Source organism: Anabrus simplex, chromosome 1 (assembly GCF_040414725.1).
Source record: "Anabrus simplex isolate iqAnaSimp1 chromosome 1, ASM4041472v1, whole genome shotgun sequence".
In the NCBI taxonomy this organism is placed as follows: Eukaryota; Metazoa; Arthropoda; class Insecta; order Orthoptera; family Tettigoniidae; genus Anabrus; species Anabrus simplex.
The window spans coordinates 736,442,403-736,458,274 of record NC_090265.1 but is presented as its reverse complement, the minus strand read 5'-3'; the positions used below and the strand labels follow the sequence as shown (position 1 = coordinate 736,458,274).

Sequence of the window (15,872 nt, the reverse complement as noted above, 5' to 3'; positions counted from 1 at the left end):
GTATATGTTTCTCAACACTCAGCCTTATTCTACTTTCCAGTATGTTCTCCACTATCTTAGCAACATGGAATATTAGAGTAATTCCCCTGTAGTTCTTCAAAACTTTCTTATCGCCTTCTTGAAAATTGGGATGATTATTCCATTTTGCCAATCCTCTGGGACCTTCTTATTCTCCCAGACATTCCTGAGAACCCAATATGTCCTCTGCAGGCCTACAGCTCCAGCTGCCTTTATCATTTCCACTGAAATTTTATCTATTCCAGCAGTTATTCCATTCTTCATCTTTCCGATTGCCATTTCAATTTCCTTCATTGTAATTCCTTTATCCATTTCTTCATCATCAACTAAAAGCCCTTTTTGGTCATCCATTGAATGACTGTCATCAGTTCTCATGTTCAGCAACTTCTAAAAATACTGTCCGACTCGTTGGCTGAACGGTCAGCGTACTGGCCTTCGGTTCAGAGGAACCCGGGTTCGATTCCCGGCCGGGTCGGGGATTTTAACCTTAATTGGTTAATTCCAATGGCACAGGGGATGGGTGTACGTGTTGTCTTCATCATCATTTCATGCTCATCATGACGCGCAGGTTGCCTACGGGAGTCAGATAGAAAGACCTGCACCTGGCGAGCCAAACCTGTCCTGGGATATCCCGGCACTAAAAGCCATACGATATTTCATTTTCTAAAAATACTCTCTCCATGTATTTCTTATTTCTTCTGGCTTTGTTAATATTATGCCACCTTCATCCTTCACAAATCTGGTGTTTACTTGATCTCTCTTTTTGTTTCTTAAGATACCATACAGTAATTTCTTGCTGCCCTGCATATCATCTCTCAATTTCTGTGTGAGTAAGGCCCAGCTTTTCCTCTTTTCTTCCTCCACTACTTTCTTCGTCAAATTCTTGCCTCCACTTTCTTGGTCAAATTCTTTGCCTCCACATATTTTCTTATACTTTCTTCAGTTCTAGATGTTTTCCATACTTTTCATGCCATTTTCTTTTCCTTCACTTTAATCTTTGCCCTATCATTCCACCAGTGTGTCTCTCTGTCTTTCACATTTCCACCTTTTCTGCACATCCAACCAGTGCTTCCTTAAATCTTTTCCATTCATCTTCAACATTCCCCACCGCCATCCTGGGTACCAAGGGCATTATTTCCCTTTGAAATTCTTCTTGTATGCTTTTCTCCTTCAACTTCCATACTTAAATTCTTTTTTCTCTTCTTAATGGAGGTTTTTTCAATCTTTCCCACTTTCAATTTTCCTATCACAACTCTATGATCTCCACCAGAGGATTCTGCACGCATGGCTGTAACATCTAAAAGGTTCTTCAGGTGTTCTTTCTCTATGATTATAATCAATCATGGTCTTTGTTTGTCTGTCTACCCAACCATACCTTGTAACCTTCTGACTGTTCTTCTTCCTAAACGAGGTGTTTCCAATAATCATTTGGTTCCTCATCCAAAAATCCACCAACTACTTGCCTTCTGGATTTACATTTCCATTTCCAAAGGGCCATACAACATCTTCCTTTCCTTGTCTTTCCATTCCAACTTGTGCATTTAGATCTCCCATCAATAGCACTTCCTTATCTTCTATCTGTCCCTCCACTTCCTCTAAGAAGTCCTCTAGATGTTCATCTATAAACCCTTTTATGGGGCATACAACTGAAATAGATCTTTCACACCATTTTCAAACTGTCTGCAGATGGACGCCCGGATCTTTCCTCATCCTTCACGCTTATGCAATCCCTTTTGAACTGTTTATTCCACTGGTAAACACTTCGCTGTAGCAAAACATTGTTCCTGTATTGTGCTGAAAATCTTCTATGATTTTCTGCTCCTGGTACATCCTCAGACCACAAAATACGGATTATGGAATGCTGCTCTTCCTTGGTGCAAACATAGTGTGGCGCGGCTGTCTTTACGTCGCAACATCGCAAGCTGTACTGATATGATAATGCTGAAACCTACCACAGACATAGGCAATGTGTCATCTAACAGCTGGTGAGCATACAATGCTATGGAGCCAACCTGAAGACGATTAGAGCAAAATTCCAGATATTTACTGACTTGCCTATGCATTTACATAATTCTATAAACTGAACAATGGTGTTGCATAATATAGTTTGGCATAATAGCAGGCTTCATATTCTGAGCCTCACCATGTAAGAAAGGCAATAAATTAAACTACAAGAGAGAATAGAGACAAGTTCAGGCAGGACAGGTACATATACCAAGAAGAGTGCACTAGATTGGAGTTGGCAGCAAGTAGATGAGTGGAAGACTAAGAGACATGATGGTTGAAGAGAGTAAAGAGAGGAGAAGACTCGAACAAAGCTGGTGGGATGAGAAGAAACGATGGAGAGGCTTATGTGCTATATTGTACCCTTCAAATGTGGCTCAGAATAAGCATTTTTTATTATGTGTTCTTGAAGTCCAACTCGTTGGCTGAATGGTCAGTGTACTGGCCTTCACTTCAGAGGGTCCCGGGTTTGATTCCTGGCCGGGTCGGGGATTTTAATCTCTTCTGATTAATTCTTCTGGCTTGGGGACTGGATGTTTGTGTCCGTCCCAACAGTCTCTTCTTCATATTCACACAACACACTACACTACCAACCACCACAGAAACACGCAATAGTGATTACAACCCACCCTATAGGATTGGCGGCAGGAACATAATCCGGCCGTAAAACAGAGCTAAATATACATGTGCGACGCAGTTCGCACCCGCGACCCAACACGTGTGGGAAAAGAGGTAGGAAAAGAAGAAGAAGGTTATGCGTTCTTAATGGCTATCAACATTATTTCATTGGGAGTGCAGTATGAAGTTTTTGTGAATGGGTGTGTTCTCATTCAGAGAAGTGGTTTGACCAATTTTGGCGAGCGCGCAGACTATTGATTATTCCAGCCTGACGATCGATAAACACATGGTAGTCACGTGACAAGCCAGGAATATTTCAAGGTTGCTTCCGCATGTACTTGCGCGTGTCAAAATTCACTCGGACCCCAGTAATTTCTGGAAAGAATTACAGCCTATCACAGAACATCAAGACAAACAATTATGTGTGTCAGGAAAGCGCCACACCTCCCAGCCGAGGGAATATAAACTTGAGAAAAATGCATAAAATCTCTCTTTAATTGTGGTTTTGTATTGCTGCAGATTTTTGTGAGCTTCAAGTTAAGTGTGTTCATCAAGCTATTTATTCGACGTGGACATACTTGATAAATTTTGCTAAAGCTGTTTGTGTCAGTTTCAGCCACCATCAGAACTTCAAGAAAGAAGAGGACCTCTACAATTCACAATAACCATCTACGCCTATCTTCAAGAGGAGCAAATAATTCACCTAGGAAAATGGACTTTGCTGTCATCATGTTGTGCTAAATATAGGCACATTCTAACATGAAGGAGAAAGCGACCAGCACCACCTGCAACATGTGAGCAGATTCAGCCACCTGGGAAGAGATCGATTCTTATCACAAATGTGTGTCCATCTATGTAGAAGTAGTATGTGCCTCTTCATTTGCATTAGTATTGATATTAGATCAGTGGTTTTGCAATATTTTCATACTTCATTCTTCTGGTGTCATGGTAGTGTTGTTACATTGAGTGTGAATGTTATTTGGATTCTATTAGTGTAGTTTGCTGTTGAAAGTCTTCCGAGATTATTTCTAATTCCCATGCAAATGTTCAAACATAATGTTTAAAAGTAATGGACTTCTCGGATAAAATATAATTTAATTAAACAATTCTAGATTTATGAACTTGTGTGGGACAAATTTACGTTGAGTCTTATATGACGTATTCGAGTGTGTATTTCATCTTATGAACTACTGTGGATTTATGCAGGATAGTGTCATCAAATTCAGTGTTAAATTCAGATTTGTGGTAGGCCTAAAAATCACCACTAATAATAATAATACTAATAACAATAATAATAAAAATAATCAATTTTAAAGCCGGGTTACCATAAAGTGATAAATAATATTAGCTGTTCTTGCGAGATATTTAATGTGTTGTCTGTTGAGGAATTGCAGTATGAGCCTGGAATACGGTGATCCTGTGGGATTAATTTGTGGATTATTTGGAGAAGCATGTGTATTGGGTTACCATGCATTCTGCAAATTTTGAGCACTTGTTAATTGATATTTATGAGATTTAGCAATAATAACAATTTAACGTGACTCATTGACCACGTGTCCGTTGACATTGACGTGCATGATAATTGTTGACAGTTCTCCTATATGGATGTGAAAGCAGGACTCTGAATCCAGTGGTAGAAAAACATATTGATGCCTTTGAAATGTACCTGTATCCCAGTCTCTTCCAGATATTTGGGTAATGAAAATCTCAAATGCCGAGGTCCTTAGTCAGGTGAAAAAGCAAAGAGAACTACTGCTCACCATAAAACAGAGGAAAACACAATACCTAGGACATATCATGAGAGGTGAGAGGTATCAGTTATTACAGCTTATTATTGAAGGAAAGATACAGGGGAAGCGATCTGCTGGGTAAAGATGAAATTCATGGCTGAAAGACTTTCAAACATGGCTCTGCCGTACTTCAGAAGTGGCATTCCATTCTGCGCTGTCATGATCAGAGCTAGTTACGTGGATCGCCAACCCCAACTTGTAGACAGCGTCTTAAGAAGAAGAGGAAGTTCTTCTGAGTATTGAAATGCTGAATTTGTATGTGATCGACATTGTATTAATCCTGCTATTTTCTTTTAAAAGGGATTCCCAATATTCAATCACGTGTTACTGATTGTCGGACGTAACGATTTACCTAATACTGTCATCTGACTACTCCATTGATAGGATTATCATAAAAATCAGAACCTAAAATTAAATTCTAGAATTCATTTTTAAATAATATAAGTAAAATTCTTGTGTCATATGTGTGAATGTGGAGTGAATGCTGTAGATAGGAATATTTTTTCTTGTGATTTATAGAAATGTGTTTTTAACCTAACCACGTGTTCACCATGGTGGGCTCTGGTTATTCCGGCGTTGTTTGTGCTAGTTTATTTTCTGGAAATTAATTATGTTTAGTGAATTTTATAGTGTATTTAAGTAATGTTCTACATTGATGTGCTATTTAAAAATGAATAGGCCCAATCTATTTCAACCTCGCATAAACAAAGTTTATAATTTTTTTTTAATATTGTAAAATTTTTCATAGTGTTGTGTAACGTTAATTTATAAATGTCACAAATTAATTTCAATCACATTTTGCATGATTTCCATGGAAAGAATACTTTTTTAAGGTCATAATTATGCTCGTGAAGTTTTAAATCAACATAATTTTTGAAATTACATTAATAAAATATTCTCGAGAATGAAAATTATTCAAGTTCTTTGTTAGGAAATTTTTCAATATCAGTGGAATCTATCCATAACTAAGATGAAATTATGATGTAAATATTTCAGCATTATTTTGTGAGATTTTCACAACGCTATTATCATTCAAAGATATTTTCACTAAGAAAAATGTTCTATTTTTCTGAGTTGAAAATATGCTACCGCAATAGCCAGTTTCTATTAAGTTCACGGTTCAAAGAACTTAAGATGAAGTTCACCGTGAACAATTTTGTTTTCCTCCAGCCAGATATAGGATAATTTTGAATTTTATTTACATTTCAGTGTAATTCAGGCTTCAATGTGGAAGGACCAGAGAGTCAGAATTCTTATGAGAAGAAAATGCATAACGACTTCAAGATTGGTTGGTAAAATTTTGTTTAATTATTGTTTAAAGGAGTGCTATTAGCAATAAATGTCAAACTTTATTTTTAAATTGTTTGTTTTTCCATTGTCGTCAGTCCTTGTCCTATTAACTGCCCTTCAAAATTAGTGGCGCCAGTTAACAAACGATCCACCTCTGGGGCTCTCGTTCACCAGCTGAGACTACCCAGGAAATAGGGGGCAATATACACCCTCCCAATGGCATGAAAGTATGCTAAATGATGATGAATACAAAGTTTGTTAATAATGAAGCCATACTTGAATCTTTGAATATAAAGGAAGCAATCAAAATTTACATCACAAAAAAGCTGACGTAACCAACCTAAATGACCATACATACTTTAAAAATTGCCCCCTCTTCCCTCTACCTACATATCTGGAAAACAGTTACTCTTGAAATTAGCGCTTAACAGACTTTAGAGTATGGTTTATCATAATATTAACCTAACAGATACTCTCTATTTTATTTACCTAAAATCATTAACTTGCATTCATCCATATTACATAAAATACATAATAACCTTCTGCTCCCTTCCAGTGATGAAGGGAGGTTCCAGAATGCTCCACTCGCTCCATCCACTCCTATTTCCCCCTCCTGACTCCACAGTACAGTATGCTAGATTATGACATCCAATAGGAAGAACCCACAATGTTCCACTCGTTACCAACGCCGCCGGGAATCGAACCCGGGACCCCTGTGACCAAAGGCCAGCACGTTAACCATTTAGCCATGGAGCCGGACAGAGTGGAAAGTTTTTATGTTACATGAATGCAGAGATCAAACTGAATAAGGAAATATGACTATGAGTCTTAGCTGTAGGGACAAATGTAATGTGGCATTAGACTGCTCACCTTGTCTCCCCTCCTTCACCTTGGCGACTTCATTATCGAGTTGAGGCATGTCCTGCTTGTGATAAGCTCTCTCACTGTCCAAAAGATTTGTTTCAAGACCGTTTGCCTCCATATTCACCACTGCATTCCCAGCAATATTCTGAAGAGCGTCCTTCTGAACCGTTGTCTCCTGCACTGGAAAGTGGATTTTCTCCGGGATATCTTTCTGCTGCACAATATTCACACCATCTTTGATCAAGCCTCCTTGTTCAGCAATATGAGCTTTCTGCTGTTGAATGATACTTGGAATGTTCCTGACTGGGAATCTCTGTTCTGGAATTTTAACTTTATCTGGGATAACTTTTCTTTGTGACATATTTGGATTGTCTTTGGCTGGGAATCTCTGTTCTGGATTTTTAGGTTTTCCTGGGGTAACTTCATTTTGTAAGATACTGGGTTTGTCTTCGACTGGGAATGTCTGTTCAGGAATTTTAATTTTTTCTGGGATAACTTCATTTTGTTGGATGTTTGGACTGTTCTTGGCTAGGAAACTCTGTTCAGGAAGTATAATTTTATCTGGGGTAACATTTTTTTCTGGTCAATATTTCGATTGTTCACGGCTGGAACATTAGCTTTCTCTGGGACAACAATTTTCTGCTGACTATCCTTGGCCACGACTACTTGTTAAGGAACAACGACTTTCTTTGCACCATCGCCGCCGATGACTTTGTTATCTTGTTCTACTGTGAGGTTCTTAGTCCTTTCTATAACCTTACTGTGCTCTTGCAGTGCTTGAAGGATCTGTTTCTGCTCTTGAAGCAATTTTATTTGTTGCTCTTCGTTCTCCTCGAGTTTACGCAGAAGTTCAGTGTCTTTCTTCTTGGTGTCATTCTCTGCCCTCATCTCTGCTTCGGCCAACTCCTCATCCTCTTTGCGAATGGCGTCTTGGTCCACGAGCTTTGCCTCCTCCTTCTTCTGTGGCTCCGTAACCTGTTGGTCCATTGCTGCGCCCTTAGACTCGGCTGGCACCACAAGTTCCTTCGACTCCACCTTTCCACTGGATCCTTCGCGACCGCTTTAGGAACATCTTGATGCTCGACCGGTACTGGAGGCTCTTGCCTTGCTTCTGCATTTGCTGGTATCTCTGCCGCATCATCTTTCATTTTAACTATAAGATAAAGGACACTTTATCAGAAGAGAATTGAGCTGGCTGACTTGAGATGTTCAACAACTTAAATACATTTTAAAAATAACCAAAACATTATATCTTATGGCAGGGCTTGAAAAATCCCAGGTGCTCGGGCGTCATGGTCCCGGAAAGAAATTTATAGGCACCTAACATTTTCAAATTGTAACTGCTAAACTCCAGTCTAAAGAAGAACAATATTTTTGAAATGTATTTCTACTCTGAAAATAGCAGCGCATAAAACAGTAATTTGGTGGCATTTAAATTAACTCCATAATAAAATTTGTTCCTAAGGTAATTTATTTTTGTTGTTGTTGTCGTCTCTCCAGCGTATATAATTACAGAGATTATTAGGTTTGGAAGCGGTTATAAGCGGTGGTATCACCTGAACATTGACTTGAATCAATATGAGCGTCCGAATGGACTATATCTCGTGATTGCTCTTAACCATTACATCGACAACTTAAACCTCTATATTTTTGCCATCCTTGGCACCAGATTTTATTCACTATTTTCCTTGTGTGCTGCACTACTATGTAATAACAACTGCTCTGGTCTTAGTACATTTGGGCCCATTAACCCATTCAATGCCAGACCCATATATGTATTGTATTGGTTACGACTTGCACATGCCGTAATTTTTTGGCTATTAATTATACTTCATCATCACACTATACGTTCAGAGCGAATTTGATTTGTTTACGTTTGGAGGAGCGAACAGGCGAGCTGCCGACAGCTGTGTGTGTGACGTAGCTGCAGGGACAATATAGACTAACCGCCTGACACCACATGTAGCCTGCATGGCCTGGTATATTCTGGATATGAACGTCACACCTTCGCGAACATTCCATTGAAAAAAATTCTAAACTTCTCTAATATTAATCGCAGCGACTTGAGCCATACGGCATTCTGAGGAGGATAACATAAACGTCCCAAATTGTGAATCTCAAGGAAATCTGTCAAGGGATTTGCGAGATAATCAGCCTCAAGGGATCACGTTATATGATGATGTAGGAGCCCCGAACTGAATATAAGGAGAGCTCACTTTACCCAGGTCAGACAGTCATAGCTGGGTGTTCAGCCTGACTCTCCACGCTGCAGTGTTCATCGAAGTGCTGACAGAGTCTTCCTTTGAATATTCAAAGTCTTCATGTGGGACTTAAACTCTGACAGTCATGTTAAACTTATCAATTGTGCGTGTGTAAACTCTAATGTATAACAAAGTCTTTATAATGGACATTGAGTCTATCAATCAAGTTGAATTTATAATCTGTGCGCATATTGGAACTCTGATTATGACAAGTCGTTTATTGGACTTAGGTGACAACAGTCAAGTCGGACTTATATTCTGCGCGCATGTAGAAACTTCTCGATGCAACTTACTTTTGTTCTTGTAGAACTGAGTTTATTACCACGTTGCTTGTGTGAAACTTAGCATCTGAACAAACATATTTAATTTCAATGTGACACTACTACGTTATACTATTAACTGTGACATTTTGAAGTATCTCAGTCAGCATAATTTCATTGGGATTTAGAGTGTTTATGAAAGTGTTCGAACTTTCACAAGAGTGTTAATGCAAGTGATTACCATAATCGTGTGCTACCCACCAAGATCTCACTCCGAACTCAAACTGTGTTCTTTATACAATTCAAAATTGTGTATTATGTCATGTGAACAGTGTGTAAATTATTTGTCCGTGACTGACAGCAGTGTCTTTGATAAGCTCTCGAACAGTCACATATTTTATTTAATGTTAAGTGCACCTAACAACGAACTGTGCTTTTCATTTCAACCTTATTTCTTTGTCAAAGTGTTTAGTGTTGTTTCATGACTGTCAGCAGTGTCTTTGATAAACTCTAGAGCAGTCATATATTTCTTTCAATGTCAAGTGCTACTTTATTTAGTGGAAAATTTCCACGAACTGTGTGAAGTCCATGAACAATTTTCATTTTCAGTATTTCTATTCATGAACTGTGCTTTATTTTCTTCCAATCTCAATGCTACCTGCATCTTCATCTTTAGTGAACTTATAAATTCTATCTACAAGATTAAGAGTGAATTCGACTGCATATCCCAACCATATTAAATGAAACAGTGCTGTTAAACCAAGGTGTCGGGGGACTGTGTAATTCTGGACACTCATATCAGTTATGTGACCAGTGATTACCCCGCAACATTGTCGGAGATCGTCGGCGATCGTCCAGAACGTTGAATGTTCGAGACTCCAACCCATATCTAACTAACCTGGATGTTCCGGCCTTATCTCATCGTAATATTGGCAACTTCCAGAACGTGTTCCAGCCCCGTTCAACCTATCGAACTGGGAGCACGAGTCATCAAATGCGATGAAAACAGCGACTATCAACAGTGAGGTGATGTGCACTTTGAAATGCATTTTCTGAATAAAAAACTATTATTCAATCTATTTAAAAAATTTCTTGTAGGTAGGTCCCTGCCTCCTGTACTAAGCCCTATCTTGAAACCACCCAGAATTGCCCCTGAGACCTACTTTTGGTAACTTTAATATTAATTCATAAAGTGGGACTATTTTACTGATACGATATATATATATTAGTGTTGGCTACCGAATGCATGATTCAGAGCAGTGTATCGATTCATTCAAGTGTCCAAGTGAATCGATTCATAAGAACAGCGTGCTCACGGCACACGATTCAGCTTAATCCCAGCGGACAGTGCTGTGTGGCGCACTCACTGGACCTTGACGGGTAGCCGATCTTCCACTGCAGCGAGACCATGAATCATGGCACATCGAAAGAATCGTGAACGAGCGCGGCTCAGTGAGACACAAGATACACACGGCTCCTTATCGGCTCACTGGACACACGGAGAGCTGAGCTTCCGCTGCAGCGAGACATACAGTGAGCCATGGCACATCGAAAGAATCGTGAAGGAGCACGGCTCAGTGAGACACAGTATACACACGGAGCCATGGTATACTGAAAGAATCGTATGCTCTAATGGGCTCTCGAGCTTAGCTCATTTGAAAATAACCGTTTGCATTCACTGTCCTCTTTTTACAGGGAGGTTTACATAATAGATGGATTTGCTGTGTTAAAAAGGTAGTCAAAACATAATTCTGAAGTAGCTAGTAAGTAGGTAGGCTATTAGGTTATACTATTTATTAGTTTAATGAATCTTAGTATTATAACTTAGTTGACATTTGACAATTAAACTCGACTCTAACCTGCCCTATGACTATGAGTCATGCTCATGACCACTCAACTCAAAAGTATCTGTTTTATATTGGGAAGAACGGCTCAGTATTATCTCAGTTCATATGTCACATCTTTGCACAAGACCTCAATCATATGTGGACAGTAAATGAGCTGACTGATGCAATAACTTAACCAACAGTATGTTGAATCAGAAAACCAGCGGGCTACAGTACATCTCGGATAGCGTAAACAAAATATGACGATATAAAAAAATCCTCAGCTGATAGAAAAATACATATTTTCAAAAATGACTCACCGAGTTGGACGTGCGGTTAGTATCACGTAGCTATGCACTTCAGAGGATGGTGAGTTCGAATCCCACCGTCGGCAGCCGTTAAGATGGTTTTCCGTAGTTTCCCCATTTTCACACCAGGAAATGCTGGGACTGTACCTTAATTAAAACCTTTCCCATCCTGCGTTGCCGGAAACCTTTGATGTATTAGAGTGACTAGCATTTTTTCTAAGAAAGGAGTTCATAGTATGAAGACCAGATGGCAGCTGCGAGCACTGAATGCTGTTGCTGCTGTCTTATCAGTACATATTATACAGATGCAACAGGAGTGGTGGCTAATGTGCCATGAATCGGATCACTGTATCGATTCAGTAACGTGAATGGAATCAAATGAATCGATTCAGTAAAATGAATCGAATGTCCCATCACTAATATATGTGTGAATGAACGCCGTGCCTCACCCGCCAAACCTGTATATATACATTATGGTGCAGTGTGTATTCCACCGATCTCATACATGAACGGGATATAGTGTCATGCCTTGAAATTCCATGGAAATGCTCAAAGAAGTTCTGTATGGCAGATATACCACTCCATTGTGCATGTCTTGAAAGCGATCTGGTGTTAAATCAGCTTCGTGGGAGTGGAAAATCTTTCCCATTTACGTGTAGCCATCATGGAGTCTTCAAGTATATATTCAACTCTTGTTGATGAAGAAAGTGAATGTTTCCTCATAAACAGTGATTCTGGAGAGCTATATTTTGATGATGAAGATGGATAATATATAGGGGGCGATACAGAACTACAACAAAGTGTAAGACGAAGTAGTAATGATGAATCTCATGCGAAATTGTCACCCCCTCCTCAGAAAAATTATTTTTTCCCTAAATGTTAATGATTTTGATAATACCAGTTCTTGGATCAACAATTGTATATTACATTTCAGTAATAATATTACCGACCAGAGTAGCCTTGTGTGTTAACATGCTATGGCATTGTAGCCAAGCTCTGCATTTGACAGGCGAGTGCGTTCGAAACCCACCGTCAGCTGTTCTGAGAATTTATTTTTCTTTATAGTTTCCATTTTGCTCTCCCAAGCAAATACCGGGACAGTTCCTATTCATAAGCCACAGCCGATTCCCTCCACTTTCTTACCCAGTTTCATTCACCATCATTCATTCCATATTCATCATCCTCTCAACTGAGGTTGAAATCAGGAAGGGCATCTGGCCGTAAAAATATGTTTTAAAATATAATCTCACTTCATACCCGGCTAAGGGGACGATATGCAATCCGTTGATAGTATCAGTAAAAATATATCTGTAAAAGTGCTTCTTCCTTAAAAAGAACCCTGCCCAGAAGGGTTCGCCTGGTCATTAAAACTCGGCAGTGGAAAGGTTAAATTAAGTATCTAGAGTAGTGAATGTGATTTGATAGTGATCAAGATGAAGTGAGAGATTGAACTGATTAACCTGCCATACGTTCATTATAAATATTGTTCTACGCACATGGTGAGCTTAAAGTAGCTGATATTTTGTTGTCAATATTCTTAGTACTCATCATCATCATTTTTCTTTATCCAGTTGTAGCCGGGTAGCGGCAAATATGGTTCCTCTCCACTTTCTTTGGTCTTTCCACCATTCCTCCTCCAACACTGTGCCCCAGACCAGGTTTCTTTCTGTAATACTGCGTTGGATTACATCCTTCCATCTCAATCGAGGATGCCCACGGCCTCTTCTTCCTTGCATTTGCATTTCCATCACCATTTTTGGCATTCTTTCATCACTCATTCGCTTTATGTGCCCAAACCATCTTAGTCGGCCCTTCTCTATTATTCATTTTTTTCATTCCAATTTCTTCCCAAATTTTCTCATTCCTTACTTTGTTTCTTCTACTCTTCTGTATCATACTCCTCAAGAACTTCATTTCGGCTGCCTGTATTCGACTCGCATCCTTCTTTGTCATTGTCCAAGTTTCTGCTCCGTAAGTTGCTATAGATATGTAATACATCTTGTACATAGTTTCCTTTGCTATCCATTGGCACATCGTTGTCCCATAACATGTTTCTTACACTATATTGGGTACAGCTTCCAGCTTGAATCCTCTTACTAATCTCAGCATCCAGTCGAGCATTCTCCATTAATTCACTCCCCAGGTGTTCGAACGTTTCCACTTATTCCAGGGGCTCCTCAGCAAGTCTAATCTGACCTTTCCCTTCTGTCTCCCCTCTAGTCATAACAAGAGTTTTACTCCTTTCTACACTTATTTTCAATCCATATTTTTTGATCTTCCCATTCACCGTATCCAACTGTTTTTGAACCTTCCTGTCGTCTTCTCTCCCCCAATCACAATATCATCTGCAAATAAAATCATGTTCATTTCTCTTCCTCCATATGTTGCTTTCGCTGTTCTCATGATGTCATCTGTTACAGGATTGGTGATAGAACACTTCCCTGTCTCAGCCAACTAGTTATTTTGAACCAACTTGTCCTGCCAACTTGTGTTTGCATGTAACTAAAACATTCCTTGTACAATGCCATGATCATTTTTATTAATCCCTGTCTAATTCCTTTTTGCACCAAACTGTCCCAACTTTTTGTTCTGAGGACACCGACATATGCCTTTTCAATGTCAATGAATGTCATCACCATATAATTCCCGTATTCCCATTGCTTTTCCATTAGTTGTCTCATAATGAAAATGGGCTTTATTGTTGACCTTCCACATCTGAAACCAAACTGATTTTCCTGTATCTGATTCTCAACCCTCAACCTTATTCTACAGTACTTTCCAGTATCCTCTCCACTATCTTAGCAACATGGGATACTAGAGTAATTCCCCTGAAGTTCTTCAAAACTTTCTTATCGCTTTTCTTGAAAATTGGGATGATTATTCCATTTTGCCAATCCTCTGGGACCTTCTTATTCTCCCAGACATTCCTGTGAACCCAATATGTCCACTGCAGGCCTACAGCTCCAGCTGCCTTTACCATTTCCACTGAAATTTTATCTATTCCAGCAGTTTCTCCATTCTTCATCTTTCCGACAGCCATTTCAATTTCCTTCATTGTAATTCCTTTATCCATTTCTTCATCATCAACTAATTGCCCTTTTCAGTCGTCCATTGAATGACTGTCATCAGTTCTCATGTTCAGCAACTTCTATAAATACTCTCTCCATCTACTTATTTCTTCTGGCTTTGTTAATATTATGCCACCTTCATCCTTCACAAATCTGGTGTTTACTTGATCTCTCTTTTTGTTTCTTAAGATGCATATCATCTCTCAATTTCTGTGTGAATAAGGCCCAGCTTTTCCTCTTTTGTTCCTCCACTACTTTCTTGGTCAAATTCTTTGCCTCCACATATTTTCTTATACTTTCTTTAGTCTTAGATATTTTCCATGTTTTTCATGCCATTGTCTTTTCTTTCACTTTAATCTTTACCCTATCATTCCACCAGTGTGTCTCTTTGTCTTTCACATTTCCACCTTTGCTGCACATCCAACCAGTGCTTCCGTAAATCTTTTCCAACCATTCTCAACATTCCCCACCTCCATCCTGGGTATCAAGGGCATTATTTCCCTTTGAAATTCTTCTTGTATGCTTTTCTCCTTCAACTTCCATACTTAAATTCTTTTTTCTCTTCTTAATGGAGGTTTTTTCAATCTTTCCCACTTTCAATTTTCCTATCACAACTCTATGATCTCCACCAGAGGATTCTGCACGCATGGCTGTAACATCTAAAAGGTTCTTCAGGTGTTCTTTCTCTATGATTATATAATCAATCATGGTCTTTGTTTGTCTGTCTACCCAATCATACCTTGTAACCTTCTGACTGTTCTTCTTCCTAAACGAGGTGTTTCCAATAATCATTTGGTTCCTCATCCAAAAATCCACCAACTACTTGCCTTCTGGATTTACATTTCCATTTCCAAAGGGCCGTACAACATCTTCCTTTCCTTGTCTTTCCATTCCAACTTGTGCATTTAGATCTCCCATCAATAGCACTTCCTTATCTTCTATCTGTCCCTCCACTTCCTCTAAGAAGTCCTCTAGATGTTCATCTATGCAACCCGTTTATGGGGCATACAACTGAAATAGATCTTTCACACCATTTTCAAACTGGAGTCTCATCACCATCATCGTATTGCTGACGCATTTTGTATATTCCACACATTCTTGGATTTCTTTTCTGAGTATGATGGCCAATCCATTTTCCACTTCAGATCTTCCGCTGTAATACAGCCTGTATTCTTCTCTCAGAGGAATCTCCCTTGTACGCCTCTTCTTGGTCTCGTACAGTCCAAGTATGGCTATATCTTTTTCTATCATGAATTCAACCAGTTCTTCTGTCTTTTCCGTCAGTGTCAGGACATTTACTGTCACAATCTTTATGTAGTTTGGTGCTAGTTAAACATTGCTCACAGTTCCCCCAGCACCAGAAGATCTGCTTGTCGCTTTTAGCCGGGGACGCCGTAACCCTTTTTGAGGCACCATATCTGCTTTGTCCATACAGGCTATTGTTACGTTAGGCTCGCCACACCCAAAGGCATTTTACAGCTGTTGCCTGGTTCAAAATTAGGTCGCCCCTAAAATGAAGACAGGGGCCTTTTGTAGCCGCTCCCCTGGAATACAGACGCTACGGA

General features: G+C 39.3%; 1 protein-coding gene across 2 annotated transcripts in view; it reads right to left on the bottom strand.

Moving 5' to 3' along the window:
* The window catches only part of LOC136857451 (uncharacterized), a 74,206-nt gene that overhangs the window by 23,459 nt on the left and 34,875 nt on the right, over nucleotides 1–15,872 (bottom strand). Inside the window, exon 3 of one of the 2 annotated variants that reach the window (XM_068225192.1) lies at nucleotides 6,591–7,737. The exons of the other annotated variant lie outside the window; for it this stretch is intronic. Coding sequence (XP_068081293.1) covers nucleotides 6,591–6,945 — 355 coding nt within the window. The 5' untranslated portion in view covers nucleotides 6,946–7,737. The remainder of the gene's footprint in view (nucleotides 1–6,590; nucleotides 7,738–15,872) is intronic. 2 annotated transcript variants of the gene reach the window in all.